The sequence below is a fragment of the Myotis lucifugus genome, unplaced genomic scaffold, assembly GCF_000147115.1.
Source record: "Myotis lucifugus unplaced genomic scaffold, Myoluc2.0 scaffold_331, whole genome shotgun sequence".
NCBI classification, from domain to species: Eukaryota; Metazoa; Chordata; class Mammalia; order Chiroptera; family Vespertilionidae; genus Myotis; species Myotis lucifugus.
In genome coordinates this window covers 852,538-874,158 of record NW_005871379.1, presented here as the reverse complement: position 1 = coordinate 874,158, position 21,621 = coordinate 852,538, and the positions used below count along the sequence as shown (strand labels likewise).

Below are 21,621 nucleotides of genomic sequence, written 5' to 3'. Positions count from 1 at the left end.
TTCTCATGTGAACACTCTTGCTCTGAGGGGAGACACATTTACTTTCATTTCATATTTGCTTTAAAGGCAAACCAGCTGGTCAATACACCAAGCCAACACTCCTCAGGTATCCAACAAGAGACACCTAAATGTCTCCGTGAATTTTAAGTCTTACTAAATTTGAATTAATAAAAGTTTCATTTTAAAGTGATATGTGGCTGCCGGGCTGGCATGGCTCAGTGCTTGAGCGACGACCCCAGAACCAAGGGATCCCCGTTTCATTCCCAGTCAGGGCCGTACCAGGGTTGCGCGATAGGGGCTATGTGACCGATGATGCTCTCTCATCATTGATGTTTCTCTCTCCCCTTCCCAGCCTCCTCACCCGCCCCCCCCTCACTCTCCACCCTTCAACCCCGCTGTCTTTGTTCCCTTTCCCTTCCTCTCTCTGAGATCAATAAAAACATATATGTCTAACAAGTTATATGTGGATAATATAGACCCTATGAGACAGGGAACTTCAAGACACTAGGAAACCATTGTGAAACAGTCATCCCTGAATCTCGGGTCAAATTTCCTCCACAAGTCTACACAGAAGAAATGTATGGGGCCATTAGTGATCCCAGTAGAAACAGGAAGCTCACCATCTGACCAGTCCCCACTGCCCTTCCCCCTCACCACCTCCTCCTGGGCTGAGGCACCTCCTTCAGGACCAGTTGGACACGAAACTGCCCCATGTCCCTTGCAATTCGGCCTGTTCTGCCCAAGGGTTCACGCAAGAGTCTCATAGTTGATTTCTGAGACACTATTTTCCTCCCTTATATAAAGCACAAGACCGAACAGAGGATTATTTTTCTCTCGTTGATGCTGGGAGCTTACCCTGACATCATTGAGCAGCTGAATTCAATATTGGATCCACCGACCTGTGCACTTGTGATTTTGTGAGAAAGACAAATCCCTACTGTTAGCTTCATCACTATTCTGCTGCCTATAATTCTCAGCTTACACACTGAATGAGATCCTTAACACTCCCCAGGGTGGACAAGGTTGTAGCATTGCATGGTATTGCAAAACACAACAACAACAACAAAAACAAAAACAAAAACAATAAACTATGGGAGCAGAGAGCAGGACAGGGGAAAGAGGGGAGGTGCCTGAAAGAACACCAGACTTCCACCGACTCCAGAGGGAGACGTTGGGACACAGGGCATGGCACAGCTCTAAGCTGGGCTGGCAGAGTGTGATGCCAATAAGGATCTCAAAGTGTGACCACAGAAAAGGGGTGAGGGAGAGACAAGACTGCAAAAGAAGCTAAGGTCAGATCATGGAGGGCCTGGAAGGACACGCTAAGGATTTGGGACTCATTTCTAAAGGCCATCGGAGACCACTGTTAGTTTTCATAAGAGACAGGATTATATTTACATTTTCAAAAGATCCTTCGGGCTGCTGGCAGAGAATGCTTAGGGACCCGGCGATTCAGGAGTTGACAGGTCACAGAGAACACCTGGTATCCGGGGGCCCTGAAGTCAATGTGGCTTAGTACTCTTGGTGCTAACCTTGAGGGCTTCACACTAGAATCGTTGTATCAGGATGTCAAGGTTGAAATCTATCCCACTCATGGGACTTGACAGGTTATGTCTAGAAGTTACAATAAAGTAGCACAATATGCCGTATCTTTTCTCCGACCAAGACACTCTCAGAACAAAGTGGAGAACTTACCAAAACCAAGGTGTACTAAAGTGGTAAGCAAAAGGGTGTGGACTCAGCTTCAAGACAGAACAACAGGTCAGTGGCACAGACAGAGACGCACACACACAGAGCAAGCGAGAGAGATGCTGGGAGGAAGGAAGGGACCTCAAGAACGAGAGTACAAGACAAGTGACAGGACCTGACACCCCATCAGCTGGGCCGTCCTCTATGTTGTTCAGAAGCCAGTTACTGAGCACTCAGAGGACACACAAGGATGTTCCCACCAGGAGGCTGGACTCCCTCGAAGCCACTGTGAAGGCCCCTAACGCTTGGGCCCACATGAGGCACTTGTCCGAGGCTAAGTTTAACAAGAGACCACGGTGAGGTTGTAGGCCAGTGAGTGACCATATCGGAATTTCCTGTCATTTCCAACCCTTAAAGGTACAGACTTGAAAATGAGGCCCACATGAGCAGTGACTTCCCTGAGATCACGGGCTGGGCCCAGGGCGCTTTTGTCTAGTGTCTCATGCTGTGTCCCACTCCTTCTTGTCATCTTCCACCTCTATGTTTGTGTACCAGATTCATGGGACACCAGCCCACAGCTGTTCGGGGCCTTGTCCCATCTGCACCTGATGACTTCCTATGGAAATGGTGTCTAGCATCATCCTCACAGGGCAGTTTGGGAGCCTGGGGGAGGCCCTGAGAGGCACAGAGGCTTCCCCCAGGGCACAGAACACCTAAGAAAAAGGAGGTGTGAACTCGGCTTTCTCCCATAATCTTGGGAAACAGGCATGACACAGCTCTAAGCTGGGCTGGGAGAGTGTGATGCCAATCAGGATCTCACAGTGTGACCACAGAAAATGGGTGAAGGAGAGACAAGACTGCCAAAGAAGCTAAGGTCAGATCATGGACGGCCTGGACGGACACGCTAAGGATTTGGGACTCATTTCTTGTTCTTCCCAGGGAGCTCGGGGGGAGGGCTGTGTTGGATGCTTGTATACAGGTATGGAGATAACATGGGCCAGAAGGTGAGAGGTCAGCAGCCCTGAGGAGCCTTCCGGTGGCTCTGATTGGAGGAAGGGGCACAGCTCATGGAACCTTGAAGGGGTGACCTCACTTCCCTGGGGACAGATCCCCAACAGAAATGGGCACCGTGGTAACCAGGTACCCACATTCTAGACACAACTGCCTTTCCAGGTCACTTGAGTGGAGAAGGTCAGGAGACCAGGATGTGTCTCTTTTGCTTCCCGTGCTTCCGACGCCCTGGGCAGAAGAAAGCCCAGGGTGAGAGAAGTTTCTCTTGCTGCAGAAACAGGCGCAAGCGCCACCACCGATACCCCTCGCCCTCTGGCACGAGGCACACACAGGTAACCGAGGCCAGGCCGTATCAGGTCAAACGCCAACTGGGGGTCACACCAGGGGTTAGCCCCACACCTCTTACCACTCATCTCATCCCATTGGGGTGTGAGTGTGTGTGTGTGGGGGTGTGTGTGTGTGTCCCCAGAATGGTGAGGGGAAGATAGCGGGGGATGAGGGATGCTCATCCCGGGCTCAGGAGCGGGTTGGTAAGTGTCAGAAGCCTGGAGGGTGTAGGAGGGTGTGTCATGTTCACTGCCCAGGTCATGGCTCACAGGAAGGGAAGCTGAGTGCTGGGGTCGGAGCTCCGCTACCCACTTGTGAATGGCAGGGGTGCTCAAGCGGTCATCAACTTCACTCCCTGCCTGGAGGTCTTTGCAGATGCCCCTCTCTGCCTGATCTGGGGAGCAGAGTGGGTGATGGGCATCTTCCCCACTGGTAATGCCCGGGCCCCTGATGCTTCCTGGCCTGGTATCGGGCTGTGTCTTTGCAGAGCTCCAACGAGGGCAGCGTAGAGGAGCTGGCTGACAGGTTCACTTATGCCCTCAACGGGTACAAAGGACAAGTGCGTCAGGACAGGGAAACCGTCCAGTGCCAAACTGAGGTGAGAGCTGGCCCACACCCAGGACCCTGAGGTGACTGGGGTGGGACCAGAAGTCAGGCTCAAATCTGGGGCCTCAAAGTTCTCACAGGCCCACTCCCAAAGTGATCTGTACCTTCAATCCTCCTGACCAGGTCCCTTGTAGGGGAGAAAAGCAGTCTTTCTTCAAGTGCTTGTTGGGATCAGAGAGGAAGCATTTGTTGCTGTCTTTGCCTCATGCTCCTTTCAACTGATGAACTCCCTTCCCCAAGTATCCTGTGGACCAGCCCCAGCCCGACTGTCCTTGTAGACCTTCTCCAAGCCTTACACATCATCCAACTGGAGAATGCTGTGTATTAAAAAAAAAGAAAGAAAAAAAGAAAGAGGGGGGAAGCGGGAGGGTGGGGGGTGTTAGGGGCGTAGGAAAGGATTAAGGTGTGGAATACTATTCTGTGCAACCTATCACCTCAGACAGAGGACGACAAACCATTGCAGGGCAGCCAGGTCAGGAGCTCTGGCCTTACCCAACTCCATATCATCCCAACAAGGACAGATTTCGCATCAGTGATTCAGGCTTTCCCTGTGGCTACACCTTGACACAAATCAATTCTTGCTAGCTCAGCAGGGTTGCCAGGAACATCCTCACTGTGTCCTCATAGACTACGTCTGCCATGACACAGGACCACAGATTGGGTGGAAGGTTCCTGATGCCTCCTGGCTCAGTACCCACTCTGTCTTAGCAGAGCTCCAAGGAGGACATCATTGAGGTGCTGGCCCATGGACCCAACTACACCACCTACGGGGTCAGGGTGCAGGTGCACTAGGCTGAAGACACAGACCAGTGCCTGTCTGAGGTGAGTGCTGGCCTTGAGGGTCTCTACACCCATAAGCCCAACACCACCTGGCATTGCCCGCAACCCACACTCAAATCTGGGGACTCCCCGGGCACCCTCCCAGGACTCTCCATAGTGTCCCACAGCCCCAAGAAAAAGAAATGCGGATCCCCACGCCCCCCTCCAGCTACAGGGGACGGTAGAGAGACGCTCCTCACATATTTGTAGAAATATCTGAGACAGAAATGTTGTCTGACTTCACAGTGGACCATGAGCACTCCGGCCTTTCGCTGTTTGTGTTGCTTAACCTACACTTGCCACGTATCCTCTGGAGCACTCAGCTCCACTGTCCTTGCAGACCTGGTCCAATCGGGGAGGTCGTTTGCCCAGCGATGCAGCCTTTCAGTGGCGTTGGACATGGGCCTAATGCAGTTCAGCTGCCATGTCAGCAGTGCTGCCCAGAACACTGATGTGTGTCGGAATGGACTGTGTTAGGTTGCTTGCTTGGGCTGCCATAACATAGGACCACACTGGGTGGTGTTCACAGCAGACATTCATTTTCTCACAATTCCCGAGGCTAGAAGTGAGAGGTGGTGCTGTCAGCGGGGCTGGTATCTCCTGAGGGCGTTGCTCCTCAGCTTGTAGATGGCTGTCTTCTCTCTGTGTGTCACATGGACTCCCCTCTGCACTGCCACGTGCCCTCCCCTCCTCTTCTAAGGACACTGTTCAGATTAGATGAAGACCCACACCACTAAATTCACGTCACCCGAATGACTTGCTTGAAGACTAAAACTCAAATGCAGACACATGATCAAGTTCTAGGGGTTGCAAAGTCATGGGATTAGGGGTACACGAGTCAGAGCACAGTACATGGAATGTCCCCGGCTGGCTGATGGACGCCCACTGCTGGTGGAAGGACGAGCACATGTACAATTTGAACGGCTGCAGGCAGATTCCAAACCCAAAGGGCTGTGGCAGGGACGTTGCCAACAGCAGTTTCTGATGATGGCTGCTGCCTTGCTCCCAGCCTGGCCCGGGAAATCTCACTCATTGAAATTTTCACCTGGCCGACGTCAAGTTGTCCAACTCAAACACAGTGTTCCTTCCCTGGCAATGGCCTCAGGGGGACAGTGAGGCACCTGTCACTTTTCACCCACCACATGGATTAGCTCCTCCTCCCCGAGTCCTCTGGTCAGATTCCTGCCCCCTGATCGCCTTTCTCCCATCTGCAGTCTCCAGGCATTTGCCACCTTGCGGAATCTGCGATCTCCATAATGAGGGTCTTAAAATGCCCTTTCCTGTAAAAGGATAAAACATAACTTTCTCTTTTGAAGTCAAAGGCATTCATAGGCCATATCTACCCTGTACACTGTTTCCACGCTGGGGAACGACAAGGTTCCCACACCCTTTCCACCCATGTCAGTAGCAGGTAAGTCTCGGGTACCTGACAGGGAATGTCATGCAGGACAGTTCCCAGTTCTGACCTGCATGCCCTTGAGCAGACATTTGATATTTCCTAAGCCTCTGTGTCCTCATCTGTATAACGAGGACGTTTCTTGAGGACTCACAGGGCCCGGGCTCTTCATTTAAACTATTCCTACAAGGAGGTTTGTTGATCCTCAGCTAAAGGGAAGGGGGGAAGGAAAAAACATGCCGAGAAGGTGTCAATTGTATGAACATGCACGGAACTGCAGTGGCACTTTGAAGACCGAGAACCCTGTCCAGCCGGGCACTCCTGACCCGCCACTTGCACACGTCCTAGTGGGGCTGGGACCTCCCGAGCGAGCTCCAATCCTCCATCCTTGTGGGATTCACGGTCATGCCGCTGACATGGATGTCCTTCCTTCTCCCACCCAGTGTGTAGCTGAGCAAACTGGTAACCTGCATGAGTCCTGCAGGATGCGGGCCCTCCAGGAAGGCACCTCGGAGAAGGTGGCCATGGCCATGGTACCAGCTTTCCCGGGGGGAATCGTCCCCCATGTCTCCACGCTGGCCCTCTCCAGAGCCCAGCGGTTCCTGGACGAGCTTTTCACTAGGTGAGCACACACTCGTGACTCTGCCCACTGCTAGCTCTGAGGCTGAAACGTCACCACATCTTCCCGAGTCTCAGGATGCTCCTCTGAAATGTGGGCTGCTGCTTGGTCAACCTCATAGCACTGCTATGGGGACAAGCCATGGCAGGTCTCACCTGCTCCCTGGCTCTGCAGACAGGGTAGCTGGACGTGCGGCGGTTGTTGGTGGCAATTCTTTCACTCTGTCCCACGGAAAGAACTCTGACACACCCATCAGTGGCCTGTGGCATCGGAGGGTGGAAAAGCACATGGAAAGCAACCTGTTAAGCAGTGTGAGATGTCACCTAGCCGGTCCTGGTCCTTGGTGTAGCCACACTGGGGATTTCTGGGGAGAGCAGGGGCCCAGGCCCACTCAGATGTATGGCATGCTTCTGGTTGGAGTTTCTTTACTCGACAATGTGCATGCACTTTTGGAGCCACTTAGCCTGACTCGAGGAATGAAGCAGACACAATCCCTGGGCCACAGTTCTGGGCAATGGGTCCAGCAGTCACGCTGTCCATCATTCGCAGGTCGTGTCCACCATCCATCAGGGCTGATGCCATCAGAGCGTTTTCTCCATCTGGAGGCACCCCTCCTTACAATGACCGGGGTGACACAGCGCAAGACCAAGTCATAAAGTGAGTGGTCTCTGGGTCCGGAAAGAGGGCCCCCAGAGTCAGCATAGTGGGTACTCTGTTTGTGGGGGGGAGGGTGCCTGGCAGAACCCTAATCTTACACATCATCTGATTCCCAAGAAAGGCCTGAGCTCTGGAGTCTTCTATTCCAGGAGGACAGGAGTCAAAGACGACAGTGGGTGGGGTCCCGGGCCTTGTAGACCCAGAGGGGACGCTGGGCTGAGTTGTCCCTCAGAGTCCCCTCCCCCCCAGAGACCCACCCCGCGCTGCCTGCCCCTCTCCATATCCATCTCCCCTGACCACCGTGGCCAGGCTCAGAATAGGACTGTGGTGAGCAGGCTGCTCACAAGTCTGTCTCAGTCCTCAGCCCAGATGCCCAGGGCCTGGAGGGTGGGGCTGGGCAGTGCACTGGACCTTCAGGAGAGCCGCCAGTGGGAAGAAGAGTCTCACACAGACTCCGTGTTGAACCTGCTGGATATGGGTCCCACACCTGCTACAACCAGGACAGCCACACAGGGGCCGGGGGTGGCATGGGGCTGTGCCCTGGGTGGGCAAGGGGGGCCTGCACAGAGGCTCCGATCTAAGCAATTGTGCCATGGGAGGGCAGAGCGGAAGGAAAGACCAGGACTCAGACTCTGCTGCCCACCTGCCTCTCCCCAGGGCCTTTGCTGCGATGGTGGGGACCTGGCTGGACCAGGTCCAGGGTTTGGGACAGCCCCTTCCTATCGCCTGTTTCGAGGCAGAGCAGGCCTTGGTGCCCGTCAACTCCCCTGCCTCACACCTGGTGGGCCACGCCCAAAGTCAATGGTTGGAGCTGCAGCATCTGGAGCCCACCGAGGCAACTCCACAAGGTGAGGGGCACAGATCATCTGGGCAGATCATCTGGGGAGGGCAGGCTCACGGGCTGGAGCTCCCTTAAAGGCGGTGGGCCTCTTGCCTGTCTGCGCAAAGTCACAGAAAAGCCAGGTGTGTGAGTCAATCTGTCTCTCTCTCCTGCTCCAGGTCCACGCCCTGAGCTCCAGAGCTCTCCCGAGACAAAGAAAGGGCCCGCTCAGGGGCCAGAGCCTGGTCCAAGGACAGGCCCTGCCCTGGCCTGGCCTCGCCCGAGGCAGTACCTGAAGCCATTATGGAGCCACCTACTGGCTGTGCTAGAAGCCTTCTCTCTTGCTGTCAGAAGAGTTCTAGGCGATTATCTTAAATAATTCAGAGGAATACATCCCAACTGTACATTTTCAATAGTAAATAATGATAATTTCTAAAAGTACCTACCTATTTATGTAGACTATTTCCCGTTAAGTTAAATACTCTTTTTGAATAAAAAATTGCTGATTTAAAACACGTGGATACCATGTCTACTCTTGTACCTATACGGAATCCCATACACACACACACACACACACACACACACACACATATGTACCCATATATGCCGACATGGAAGGATGCTCACTGTATAATACAGTTTTAAAATAAGTTTTGAAACATTTAATCTTTTTCTGATTACTATGTATACACTGATAAAATGGGGAAATAAAATCTGGATAAATATACACCAAAATGAACTGTCAGAAGTGAAACTACTAGAAGTGACAGTTTCTTCTCATTTTCCATTTTGCTTCATGTATAGGTTCTGGTTGACACAAGGATCATACCTCCAATAGACAGATAGACAGTAGAGAGAGGAAGGGAGAGGCAGAGAAACATAGAGGAGAGGCGCATCAGCCGCCTCCTGCCCACCCCCGACATGGAAATAACCGCAGAACCCTGCCATGTGCCCTCCCTGGGAACTGATCCGGAAACCTTTCAGTGCAAGGGATAGATGGCCCATCTAATGAGCCACATCAGCCGGGGCTAGACTCAATCTATATTTTAAAAATGCACTTTTTTGACTTCAGGGAGTTAGAAAGGGCGAGACAGAAACGTAAACGATGAGACAGAAGCATTGATTGGTTGCCTCCTTCACGACCCCTATTGGTGATCCAGTCTGCAACCCGGGCCTGTGCCCTGACCCGGAATCAAACCAACTGTGCACTCCTACCCGGTTCGACCACTGGGCGACACTGGCCAGACTCAATCAAATCTTTCGAAACTTTCCCAAGTGCCAATTTGTATCTTGCAATGGTGTCATGAAAGGAAAATTGACTTAATGGGGGGCATCCTACTTCCCTCCTTGTTTAGCTGGATTTGCTATTTGGCCAGAAACAACCACTACGCTAGGTCTTAACCGTATTTAAAATCACTAGGAAGCGCAAGACCATTGCTTTGGTTGCAACAGGGTAACTCAACACAACTCCCTCCACTAAACACTTCCTTAATCATTTCCCTGCCTCCATGAGCCCAGAATTTAACTCACCAGTCAAACTCAGCTTAGGAAGAGGCAATGGTTCCACTGGAACAGGACGGTACGGAAACAAGGTACACAGCCCTGGTTCTACCGGAAGGCCATAGTTCACTGACACCACCACTGCAACAATCTATAATTAAATGAAAACCATCATGTCAGAAAATTCTAAGCAGAAAAGGACAAAGGAATGCCACTGGTGAGTATTGCAAAAGGAGGCACGCTGTGCAAGACGGATCCATTCAGTGCGGTGGCCCAACCATCCAAAGCTCATCGTTCTCATGAGAACACTCTTGCACTGAGGGGAGACACATTTCCTTTCTTTCATTTCATATTTGCTTTCAAGGCAAACCAGCTGGTCAACACACCAAAACAACACTCCTCAGGTATCCAACAAGAGACACCTAAATGTCTCCCTGAATTTTAAGTCTTACTAAATTTGAATTAATAAAAGTTTCATTTTAAAGTGATATGTGGCTGCCGGGCTGGCATGGCTCAGTGCTGGAGCGTCGACCCGAGAACGAAGGGATCCCCGTTTCATTCCCAGTCCGGCCCGTACCGTGGTTGCGCGCTAGGGGATATGTGACCGATGATGCTCTCTCATCATTGATGTTTCTCTCTCCCCTTCCCCAGCCTCCTCTCCCCCCCTCACTCTTTCCACCTCTCTCCCGCTATCTTTGTTCCCTTTCCCTTCCTCTCTCTGAGATCAATAAAAACATATACGTCTAACAAGTTATATGTGGATAATGAAGACCCTATGAGACAGGGAACTTCAAGACACTAGGAAACCGTTGTGAAGAAACTGTCATCCCTGAATCTCGGGTCACCTTTCCTCCACAAGTCCACACAGAAGAAATGTACGGGGCCATTAGTGATCCCAGTAGAAACAGGAAGCTCACCATCAGACACATCCCCACTGCCCTTCCCCCTCACCACCTCCTCCTGGGCTGAGGCACCTCCTTCAGGACCAGTTGGACATGAAACTGCCCCATGTCCCTTGCAATTCGGCCTGTTCTGCCCAAGGGTTCACGCAAGAGTCTCATAGTTGATTTCTGAGACACTCTTTTCCTCCCTGATATAAAGCACAAGAGCGAAGAGAGGATTTTTTTCCTCTCGTTGATGCTGGGAGCTTACCCTGACATCATTGAGCACCTGAATTCAATATTGGATCCACCTACCTGTGCACTTGTGATTTTGTGACAAAGACAAATCCCTACTGTTAGCTTCATCACTATTCTGCTGCCTATGATTCTCAGCTTCCACACTGAATGAGATCCTTAACACTCCCGAGGGTGGACAGGTTGTAGCATTGCATGGTACTGGAAACAACAACAACAACAACGAAAACAAAAACAATAAACAATAAACTATGGGAGCAGGACAGGGGAAAGAGGGGAGGTGCCTGAAAGAACACCAGACTTCACTCCAGAGGGAGAAGCTGGGACACAGGGCATGGCACAGCTCTAAGCTGGGCTGGGAGAGTGTGATGCCAATCAGGATCTCCAAGTGTGACCACAGAAAAGGGGTGAGGGAGAGACAAGACTGCAAAAGAAGCTAAGGTCAGATCATGGAGGGCCTGGAAGGACACGCTAAGGATTAGGGACTCATTTCTAAAGGCCATCGGAGACCACTGTTAGTTTTCATAAGAGACAGGATTATATTTACATTTTCAAAAGATCCTTCGGGCTGCTGGCAGAGAATGCTTAGGGACCCGGCGATACATGAGGTTGACAGGTCACAGAGAACACCTGGTATCCGGGGGCCCTGAAGTCAATGTGGCTTAGTACTTTTGGTGCTAACCTTGATGGCTTCACACTAGAATCGTTGTATCAGGATGTCAAGGTTGAAATCTATCCCACTCATGGGACTTGACAGGTTATGTCTAGAAGTTACAATAAAGTAGCACAATATGCCGTATCTTTTCTCCGACCAAGACACTCTCAGAACAAAGTGGAGAACTTACCAAAACCAAGGTGTACTAAAGTGGTAAGCAAAAGGGTGTGGACTCAGCTTCAAGACAGAACAACAGGTCAGTGGCACAGACAGAGACGCACACACACAGAGCAAGCGAGAGAGAGGCTGAGAGGAAGGAAGGGACCTCAAGAACGAGAGTACAAGACAAGTGACAGGACCTGACACCCCATCAGCTGGGCCGTCCTCTATGTTGTTCAGAAGCCAGTTACTGAGCACTCAGAGGACACACAAGGATGTTCCCACCAGGAGGCTGGACTCCCTCGAAGCCACTGTGAAGGCCCCTAACGCTTGGGCCCACATGAGGCACTTGTCCGAGGCTAAGTTTAACAAGAGAACACGGTGAGGTTGAGGGCAGTGAGTGACCATATCGGAATTTCCTGTCATTTCCAACCCTTAAAGGTACAGACTTGAAAATGAGGCCCACATGAGCAGTGACTTCCCTGAGATCACGGGCTGGGCCCAGGGCGCTTTTGTCTAGTGTCTCATGCTGTGTCCCACTCCTTCTTGTCATCTTCCACCTCTATGTTTGTGTACCAGATTCATGGGACACCAGCCCACAATTGTTCGGGGCCTTGTCCATCTGCACCTGATGACTTCCTATGGAAATGGTGTCTAGCATCATCCTCACAGGGCAGTTTGGGAGCCTGGGGGAGGCCCTGAGAGGCACAGAGGCTTCCCCCAGGGCACAGAACACCTAAGAAAAAGGAGGTGTGAACTCGGCTTTCTCCCCCAAACCGGCGACACAGGGCATGGCACAGCTCTAAGCTGGGCTGGGAGAGTGTGATGCCAATGAGCATCTCAAAGTGTGACCACAGAAATGGGGGGGGAGAGACAAGACTGCCAAAGAAGCTAAGGTCAGATCATGGAGGGCCTGGACGGACACGCTAAGGATTTGGGACTCATTTCTTGTTCTTCCCAGGGAGCTCGGGGGGAGGGCTGTGTTGGATGCTTGTATACAGGTATGGAGATAACATGGGCCAGAAGGTGAGAGGTCAGCAGCCCTGAGGGGCCTTCCGGTGGCTCTGATTGGAGGAAGGGGCACAGCTCATGGAACCTTGAAGGGGTGACCTCACTTCCCTGGGGACAGATCCCCAACAGAAATGGGCACCGTGGTAACCAGGTACCCACATTCTAGACACAACTGCCTTTCCAGGTCACTTGAGTGGAGAAGGTCAGGAGACCAGGATGTGTCTCTTTTGCTTCCCGTGCTTCCGACGCCCTGGGCAGAAGAAAGCCCAGGGTGAGAGATGTTTCTCTTGCTGCAGAAACAGGCGCAAGCGCCACCACCGATACCCCTCGCCCTCTGGCACGAGGCACACACAGGTCAAACTTCAGGCCGTATCAGGTCAAACTTGGGCGCCAACTGGGGGTCACACCAGGGGTTAGCCCCGGGTGTGAGTGTGTGTGTGTGGGGGTGTGTGAGTGTGTGTGTGTGGGTGTGTGTGTGTGTGTGTGTGTGTCGTGTGTCCCCAGAATGGTGAGGGGAAGATAGCGGGGGGTAAGTGTCAGAAGCCTGTAGGGTGTAGGAGGGTGTGTCATGTTCACTGCCCAGGTCATGGCTCACAGGAAGGGAAGCTGAGTGCTGGGGTCGGAGCTCCGCTACCCACTTGTGAATGGCAGGGGTGCTCAAGCGGTCATCAACTTCACTCCCTGCCTGGAGGTCTTTGCAGATGCCCCTCTCTGCCTGATCTGGGGAGCAGAGTGGGTGATGGGCATCTTCCCCACTGTAATGCCCGGGCCCCTGATGCTTCCTGGCCTGGTATCGGGCTGTGTCTTTGCAGAGCTCCAACGAGGGCAGCGTAGAGGAGCTGGCTGACAGGTTCACTTATGCCCTCAACGGGTACAAAGGACAAGTGCGTCAGGACAGGGAAACCGTCCAGTGCCAAACTGAGGTGAGAGCTGGCCCACACCCAGGACCCTGAGGTGACTGGGGTGGGACCAGAAGTCAGGCTCAAATCTGGGGCCTCAAAGTTCTCACAGGCCCACTCCCAAAGTGATCTGTACCTTCAATCCTCCTGACCAGGTCCCTTGTAGGGGAGAAAAGCAGTCTTTCTTCAAGTGCTTGTTGGGATCAGAGAGGAAGCATTTGTTGCTGTCTTTGCCTCATGCTCCTTTCAACTGATGAACTCCCTTCCCCAAGTATCCTGTGGACCAGCCCCAGCCCGACTGTCCTTGTAGACCTTCTCCAAGCCTTACACATCATCCAACTGGAGAATGCTGTGTATTAAAAAAAAAGAAAAGAAAAAAAGAAAGAGCGAGAGGGTGGGGGGGGGTTTGGGGCGTAGGAAAGGATTAAGGTGTGGAATACTATTCTGTGCAACCTATCACCTCAGACAGAGGACGACAAACCATTGCAGGGCAGCCAGGTCAGGAGCTCTGGCCTTACCCAACTCCATATCATCCCAACAAGGACAGATTTCGCATCAGTGATTCAGGCTTTCCCTGTGGCTACACCTTGACACAAATCAATTCTTGCTAGCTCAGCAGGGTTGCCAGGAACATCCTCACTGTGTCCTCATAGACTACGTCTGCCATGACACAGGACCACAGATTGGGTGGAAGGTTCCTCATGCCTCCTGGCTCAGTACCCACTCTGTCTTAGCAGAGCTCCAAGGAGGACATCATTGAGGTGCTGGCCAATGGACCCGACTACACCACCTACGGGGTCAGGGTGCAGGTGCACCAGGCTGAAGACACAGACCAGTGCCTGTCTGAGGTGAGTGCTGGCCTTGAGGGTCTCTACACCCATAAGCCCAACACCACCTGGCATTGCCCGCAACCCACACTCAAATCTGGGGACTCCCCGGGCACCCTCCCAGGACTCTCCATAGTGTCCCACAGCCCCAAGAAAAAGAAATGCGGATCCCCACGCCCCCCTCCAGCTACAGGGGACGGTAGAGAGACGCTCCTCACATATTTGTAGAAATATCTGAGACAGAAATGTTGTCTGACTTCACAGTGGACCATGAGCACTCCGGCCTTTCGCTGTTTGTGTTGCTTAACCTACACTTGCCACGTATCCTCTGGAGCACTCAGCTCCACTGTCCTTGCAGACCTGGTCCAATCGGGGAGGTCGTTTGCCCAGCGATGCAGCCTTTCAGTGGCGTTGGACATGGGCCTAATGCAGTTCAGCTGCCATGTCAGCAGTGCTGCCCAGAACACTGATGTGTGTCGGAATGGACTGTGCTAGGTTGCTTGCTTGGGCTGCCATAACATAGGACCACACTGGGTGGTGTTCACAGCAGACATTCATTTTCTCACAATTCCGGAGCTAGAAGTGAGAGGTGGTGCTGTCAGCGGGGCTGGTATCTCCTGAGGGCGTTGCTCCTCAGCTTGTAGATGGCTGTCTTCTCTCTGTGTGTCACATGGACTCCCCTCTGCACTGCCACGTGCCCTCCCCTCCTCTTCTAAGGACACTGTTCAGATTAGATGAAGACCCACACCACTAAATTCACGTCACCCGAATGACTTGCTTGAAGACTAAAACTCAAATGCAGACACATGATCAAGTTCTAGGGGTGCAAAGTCATGGGATTAGGGGTACACGAATCAGAGCACAGCACATGTAATGTCCCGGCTGGCTGATGGACGCCCACTGCTGGTGGAAGGACGAGCACATGTACAATTTGAACGGCTGCAGGCAGATTCCAAACCCAAAGGGCTGTGGCAGGGACGTTGCCAACAGCAGTTTCTGATGATGGCTGCTGCCTTGCTCCCAGCCTGGCCCGGGAAATCTCACTCATTGAAATTTTCACCTGGCCGACGTCAAGTTGTCCAACTCAAACACAGTGTTCCTTCCCTGGCAATGGCCTCAGGGGGACAGTGAGGCACCTGTCACTTTTCACCCACCACATGGATTAGTTCCTCCTCCCCGAGTCCTCTGGTCAGATTCCTGCCCCGTGATCGCCTTTCTCCCATCTGCAGTCTCCAGGCATTTGCCACCTTGCGATCTCCATAATGAGGGTCTTAAAATTCCCTTTCCTGTAAAAGGATAAAACATAACTTTCTCTTTTGAAGTCAAAGGCATTCATAGGCCATATCTACCCTGTACACTGTTTCCACGCTGGGGAACGACAAGGTTCCCACACCCTTTCCACCCATGTCAGTAGCAGGTAAGTCTCGGGTACCTGACAGGGAATGTCATGCAGCACAGTTCCCAGTTCTGACCTGAATGCCCTTGAGCAGACATTTGATATTTCCTAAGCCTCTGTGTCCTCATCTGTATAACGAGGACGTTTCTTGAGGACTCACAGGGCCCGGGCTCTTCATTTAAACTATTCCTACAAGGAGGTTTGTTGATCCTCAGCTAAAGGGAAGGGGGGAAGGAAAAAACATGCCGAGAAGGTGTCAATTGTATGAACATGCACGGAACTGCAGTGGCACTTTGAAGACCGAGAACCCTGTCCAGCGGGGCACTCCTGACCCGCCACTTGCACACGTCCTAGTGGGGCTGGGACCTCCCGAGCGAGCTCCAATCCTCCATCCTTGTGGGATTCACGGTCATGCCGCTGACATGGATGTCCTTCCTTCTCCCACCCAGTGTGTAGCTGAGCAAACTGGTAACCTGCATGAGTCCTGCAGGATGCGGGCCCTCCAGGAAGGCACCTCGGAGAAGGTGGCCATGGCCATGGTACCAGCTTTCCCGGGGGGAATCATCCCCCATGTCTCCACGCTGGCCCTCTCCAGAGCCCAGCGGTTCCTGGACGAGCTTTTCACTAGGTGAGCACACACTCGTGACTCTGCCCACTGCTAGCTCTGAGGCTGAAACGTCACCACATCTTCCCGAGTCTCAGGATGCTCCTCTGAAATGTGGGCTGCTGCTTGGTCAACCTCATAGCACTGCTATGGGGACAAGCCATGGCAGGTCTCACCTGCTCCCTGGCTCTGCAGACAGGGTAGCTGGACGTGCGGCGGTTGTTGGTGGCAATTCTTTCACTCTGTCCCACGGAAAGAACTCTGACACACCCATCAGTGGCCTGTGGCATCGGAGGGTGGAAAAGCACATGGAAAGCAACCTGTTAAGCAGTGTGAGATGTCACCTAGCCGGTCCTGGTCCTTGGTGTAGCCACACTGGGGATTTCTGGGGAGAGCAGGGGCCCAGGCCCACTCAGATGTATGGCATGCTTCTGGTTGGAGTTTCTTTACTCGACAATGTGCATGCACTTTTGGAGCCACTTAGCCTGACTCGAGGAATGAAGCAGACACAATCCCTGGGCCACAGTTCTGGGCAATGGGTCCAGCAGTCACGCTGTCCATCATTCGCAGGTCGTGTCCACCATCCATCAGGGCTGATGCCATCAGAGCGTTTTCTCCATCTGGAGGCACCCCTCCTTACAATGACCGGGGTGACACAGCGCAAGACCAAGTCATAAAGTGAGTGGTCTCCGGGTCCGGAAAGAGGGCCCCCAGAGTCAGCATAGTGGGTACTCTGTTTGTGGGGGGGAGGGTGCCTGGCAGAACCCTAATCTTACACATCATCTGATTCCCAAGAAAGGCCTGAGCTCTGGAGTCTTCTATTCCAGGAGGACAGGAGTCAAAGACGACAGTGGGTGGGGTCCCGGGCCTTGTAGACCCAGAGGGGACGCTGGGCTGAGTTGTCCCTCAGAGTCCCCTCCCCCTAGAGACCCACCCCGCGCTGCCTGCCCCTCTCCATATCCATCTCCCCTGACCACCGTGGCCAGGCTCAGAATAGGACTGTGGTGAGCAGGCTGCTCACAAGTCTGTCTCAGTCCTCAGCCCAGATGCCCAGGGCCTGGAGGGTGGGGCTGGGCAGTGCACTGGACCTTCAGGAGAGCCGCCAGTGGGAAGAAGAGTCTCACACAGACTCCGTGTTGAACCTGCTGGACATGGGTCCCACACCTGCTACAACCAGGACAGCCACACAGGGGCCGGGGGTGGCATGGGGCTGTGCCCTGGGTGGGCAAGGGGGGCCTGCACAGGGCTCCGATCTAAGCAATTGTGCCATGGGAGGGCAGAGCGGAAGGAAAGACCAGGACTCAGACTCTGCTGCCCACCTGCCTCTCCCCAGGGCCTTTGCTGCGATGGTGGGGACCTGGCTGGACCAGGTCCAGGGTTTGGGACAGCCCCTTCCTATCGCCTGTTTCGAGGCAGAGCAGGCCTTGGTGCCTGTCAACTCCCCTGCCTCACACCTGGTGGGCCACGCCCAAAATCAATGGTTGGAGCTGCAGCATCTGGAGCCCACCGAGGCAACTCCACAAGGTGAGGGGCACAGATCATCTGGGCAGATCATCTGGGGAGGGCAGGCTCACGGGCTGGAGCTCCCTTAAAGGCGGTGGGCCTCTTGCCTGTCTGCGCAAAGTCACAGAAAAGCCAGGTGTGTGAGTCAATCTGTCTCTCTCTCCTGCTCCAGGTCCACGCCCTGAGCTCCAGAGCACTCCCGAGACAGAGAAAGGGCCCGCTCAGGGGCCAGAGCCTGGTCCAAGGACAGGCCCTGCCCTGGCCTGGCCTCGCCCGAGGCAGTACCTGAAGCCATTATGGAGCCACCTACTGGCTGTGCTGGAAGCCTTCTCTCTTGCTGTCAGAAGAGTTCTAGGCGATTATCTTAAATAATTCAGAGGAATACATCCCAACTGTACATTTTCAATAGTAAATAATGATAATTTCTAAAACTATTTCCCATTATGTAGATACTCTTTTTGAATAAAAAATTGCTGATTAAAAACACGTGGATACCATGTCTACTCTTGTACCTATACCCATACAGACACACACACACACACACACACACACACACATGTACCCATATATGCTGACATGGAAGGATGCTCACTGTATAGGATGCTCACTGTAAGTTTTGAAACATTTAATCTTTTTCTGATTACTATGTATACACTGATAAAATGGGGAAATAAAATCTGGATAAATATACACCAAAATGTTAACACTACTGAACTGTCAGAAGTGAAACTACTAGAAGTGACAGCTTCTTCTCATTTTGCTTTATGTATAGGTTCTGGTTGACACAAGGATCATACCTCCAATAGACAGATAGACAGTAGAGAGAGGAAGGGAGAGGCAGAGAAACATAGAGGAGAGGCGCATCAGCCCCCTCCTGCCCACTCCGGACATGGAAATAACCGCAGAACCCTGCCATGTGCCCTCCCTGGGACTGATCCGGAAACCTTTCAGTGCAAGGGGAGAATGCCCATCTAATGAGCCACATCAGCCGGGGTAGACTAAATCAATATTTTAAAAATGCACTTTTTTGACTTCAGGGAGTTAGAAAGGGCGAGACAGAAACGTAAACGATGAGACAGAAGCATTGATCGGTTGCCTCCTTCACGACCCCTATTGGTGATCCAGTCTGCAACCCGGGCCTGTGCCCTGACCCGGAATCAAACCAACTGTGCACTCCTACCCGGTTCGACCACTGGGCGACACTGGCCAGACTCAATCAAATCTTTCGAAACTTTCCCAAGTGCCAATTTGTATCTTGCAATGGTGTCATGAAAGGAAAATTGACTTAATGGGGGGCATCCTACTTCCCTCCTTGTTTAGCTGGATTTGCTATTTGGCCAGAAACAACCACTACGCTAGGTCTTAACCGTATTTAAAATCACTAGGAAGCGCAAGACCATTGCTTTGGTTGCAACAGGAGTAACTCAACACAACTCCCTCCACTAAACACTTCCTTAATCATTTCCCTGCCTCCATGAGCCCAGAATTTAACTCACCAGTCAAACTCAGCTTAGGAAGAGGCAATGGTTCCACTGGAACAGGACGGTACGGAAACAAGGTACACAGCCCTGGTTCTACCGGAAGGGCCATAGTTCACTGACACCACCACTGCAACAATCTATAATTAAATGAAAACCATCATGTCAGAAAATTCTAAGCAGAAAAGGACAAAGGAATGCCACTGGTGAGTATTGCAAAAGGAGGCACGCTGTGCAAGACGGATCCATTCAGTGCGGTGGCCCAACCATCCAAAGCTCATCGTTCTCATGAGAACACTCTTGCTCTGAGGGGAGACACATTTCCTTTCTTTCATTTCATATTTGCTTTCAAGGCAAACCAGCTGGTCAATACACCAAAACAACACTCCTCAGGTATCCAACAAGAGACACCTAAATGTCTCCCTGAATTTTAAGTCTTACTAAATTTGAATTAATAAAAATTTCATTTTAAAGTGATATGTGGCTGCCGGGCTGGCATGGCTCAGTGCTGGAGCGTCGACCCCAGAACCAAGGGATCCCCGTTTCATTCCCAGTCACGGCCCGTACCGTGGTTGCGCGCTAGGGGATATGTGACCGATGATGTTCTCTCATCATTGATGTTTCTCTCTCCCCTTCCCCAGCCTCCTCTCCCCCCCCTCACTCTTTCCACCTCTCTCCCGCTATCTTTGTTCCCTTTCCCTTCCTCTCTCTGAGATCAATAAAAACATATACGTCTAACAAGTTATATGTGGATAATGAAGACCCTATGAGACAGGGAACTTCAAGACACTAGGAAACCGTTGTGAAGAAACTGTCATCCCTGAATCTCGGGTCACCTTTCCTCCACAAGTCCACACAGAAGAAATGTACGGGGCCATTAGTGATCCCAGTAGAAACAGGAAGCTCACCATCAGACACATCCCCACTGCCCTTCCCCCTCACCACCTCCTCCTGGGCTGAGGCACCTCCTTCAGGACCAGTTGGACATGAAACTGCCCCATGTCCCTTGCAATTTGGCCTGATCTGCCCAAGGGTTCACGCAAGAGTCTCATAGTTGATTTCTGAGACACTCTTTTCCTCCCTGATATAAAGCACAAGAGCGAAGAGAGGATTTTTTCCTCTCGTTGATGCTGGGAGCTTACCCTGACATCATTGAGCACCTGAATTCAATATTGGATCCACCTACCTGTGCACTTGTGATTTTGTGACAAAGACAAATCCCTACTGTTAGCTTCATCACTATTCTGCTGCCTATGATTCTCAGCTTCCACACTGAATGAGATCCTTAACCCTCCCGAGGGTGGACAAGGTTGTAGCATTGCATGGTACTGGAAACAACAACAACAACAACAACAAAAACGAAAACAAAAACAATAAACTATGGGAGCAGAGAGCAGGACAGGGGAAAGAGGGGAGGTGCCTGAAAGAACACCAGACTTCCGCCCACTCCAGAGGGAGACGTTGGGACACAGGGCATGGCACAGCTCTAAGCTGGGCTGGGAGAGTGTGATGCCAATCAGGATCTCCAAGTGTGACCACAGAAAAGGGGTGAGGGAGAGACAAGACTGCAAAAGAAGCTAAGGTCAGATCATGGAGGGCCTGGAAGGACACGCTAAGGATTAGGGACTCATTTCTAAAGGCCATCGGAGACCACTGTTAGTTTTCATAAGAGACAGGATTATATTTACATTTTCAAAAGATCCTTCGGGCTGCTGGCAGAGAATGCTTAGGGACCCGGCGATACAGGAGGTTGACAGGTCACAGAGAACACCTGGTATCCGGGGGCCCTGAAGTCAATGTGGCTTAGTACTCTTGGTGCTAACCTTGATGGCTTCACACTAGAATCGTTGTATCAGGATGTCAAGGTTGAAATCTATCCCACTCATGGGACTTGACAGGTTATGTCTAGAAGTTACAATAAAGTAGCACAATATGCCGTATCTTTTCTCCGACCAAGACACTCTCAGAACAAAGTGGAGAACTTACCAAAACCAAGGTGTACTAAAGTGGTAAGCAAAAGGGTGTGGACTCAGCTTCAAGACAGAACAACAGGTCAGTGGCACAGACAGAGACGCACACACACAGAGCAAGCGAGAGAGAGGCTGAGAGGAAGGAAGGGACCTCAAGAACGAGAGTACAAGACAAGTGACAGGACCTGACACCCCATCAGCTGGGCCGTCCTCTATGTTGTTCAGAAGCCAGTTACTGAGCACTCAGAGGACACACAAGGATGTTCCCACCAGGAGGCTGGACTCCCTCGAAGCCACTGTGAAGGCCCCTAACGCTTGGGCCCACATGAGGCACTTGTCCGAGGCTAAGTTTAACAAGAGACCACGGTGAGGTTGTAGGCCAGTGAGTGACCATATCGGAATTTCCTGTCATTTCCAACCCTTAAAGGTACAGACTTGAAAATGAGGCCCACATGAGCAGTGACTTCCCTGAGATCACGGGCTGGGCCCAGGGCGCTTTTGTCTAGTGTCTCATGCTGTGTCCCACTCCTTCTTGTCAT

General features: G+C 52.1%; 2 protein-coding genes and 1 long non-coding RNA gene across 5 annotated transcripts in view; 2 read left to right on the top strand and 1 right to left on the bottom strand.

The window, feature by feature from the left end:
* The window catches only part of LOC111828321 (ral guanine nucleotide dissociation stimulator-like), an 18,548-nt gene extending 9,900 nt beyond the window's left edge, over nucleotides 1-8,648 (top strand). For all 3 annotated transcript variants that reach the window (XM_023764418.1, XM_023764420.1, XM_023764419.1), the window contains 4 exons: nucleotides 6,292-6,470; nucleotides 7,017-7,124; nucleotides 7,782-7,972; nucleotides 8,124-8,648. In XM_023764418.1, coding sequence (XP_023620186.1) covers nucleotides 6,292-6,470; nucleotides 7,017-7,124; nucleotides 7,782-7,972; nucleotides 8,124-8,323 — 678 coding nt within the window. In that variant the 3' untranslated portion in view covers nucleotides 8,324-8,648. The remainder of the gene's footprint in view (nucleotides 1-6,291; nucleotides 6,471-7,016; nucleotides 7,125-7,781; nucleotides 7,973-8,123) is intronic.
* On the bottom strand, nucleotides 6,441-21,621 carry LOC111828323. The gene is made up of 4 exons (XR_002832159.1): nucleotides 21,268-21,621; nucleotides 19,131-19,252; nucleotides 9,475-9,595; nucleotides 6,441-6,727 (listed from the first exon to the last, which is right to left on the bottom strand). It is a non-coding gene; the product is annotated as an uncharacterized LOC111828323 (long non-coding RNA).
* LOC111828322 (ral guanine nucleotide dissociation stimulator-like) lies at nucleotides 15,618-18,058 on the top strand. Its single transcript, XM_023764421.1, has 4 exons — nucleotides 15,618-16,155; nucleotides 16,702-16,809; nucleotides 17,465-17,655; nucleotides 17,807-18,058. The coding sequence occupies exons 1-4, from the start codon at nucleotides 15,770-15,772 to the stop codon at nucleotides 18,004-18,006; spliced, it is 885 nt and encodes a 294-aa protein (XP_023620189.1). The 5' UTR covers nucleotides 15,618-15,769; the 3' UTR covers nucleotides 18,007-18,058.

Coding starts and splice junctions, on each gene's coding strand:
- LOC111828322 (XM_023764421.1), top strand. CDS start 15,770: ATGCCGAGAAGGTGTCAATTGTATGAACATGCACGGAACTGCAGTGGC. Junction 16,156..16,701: donor CTGGACGAGCTTTTCACTAG/GTGAGCACACAC, acceptor CATCATTCGCAG/GTCGTGTCCACCATCCATCA. Junction 17,656..17,806: donor CACCGAGGCAACTCCACAAG/GTGAGGGGCACA, acceptor CTCCTGCTCCAG/GTCCACGCCCTGAGCTCCAG.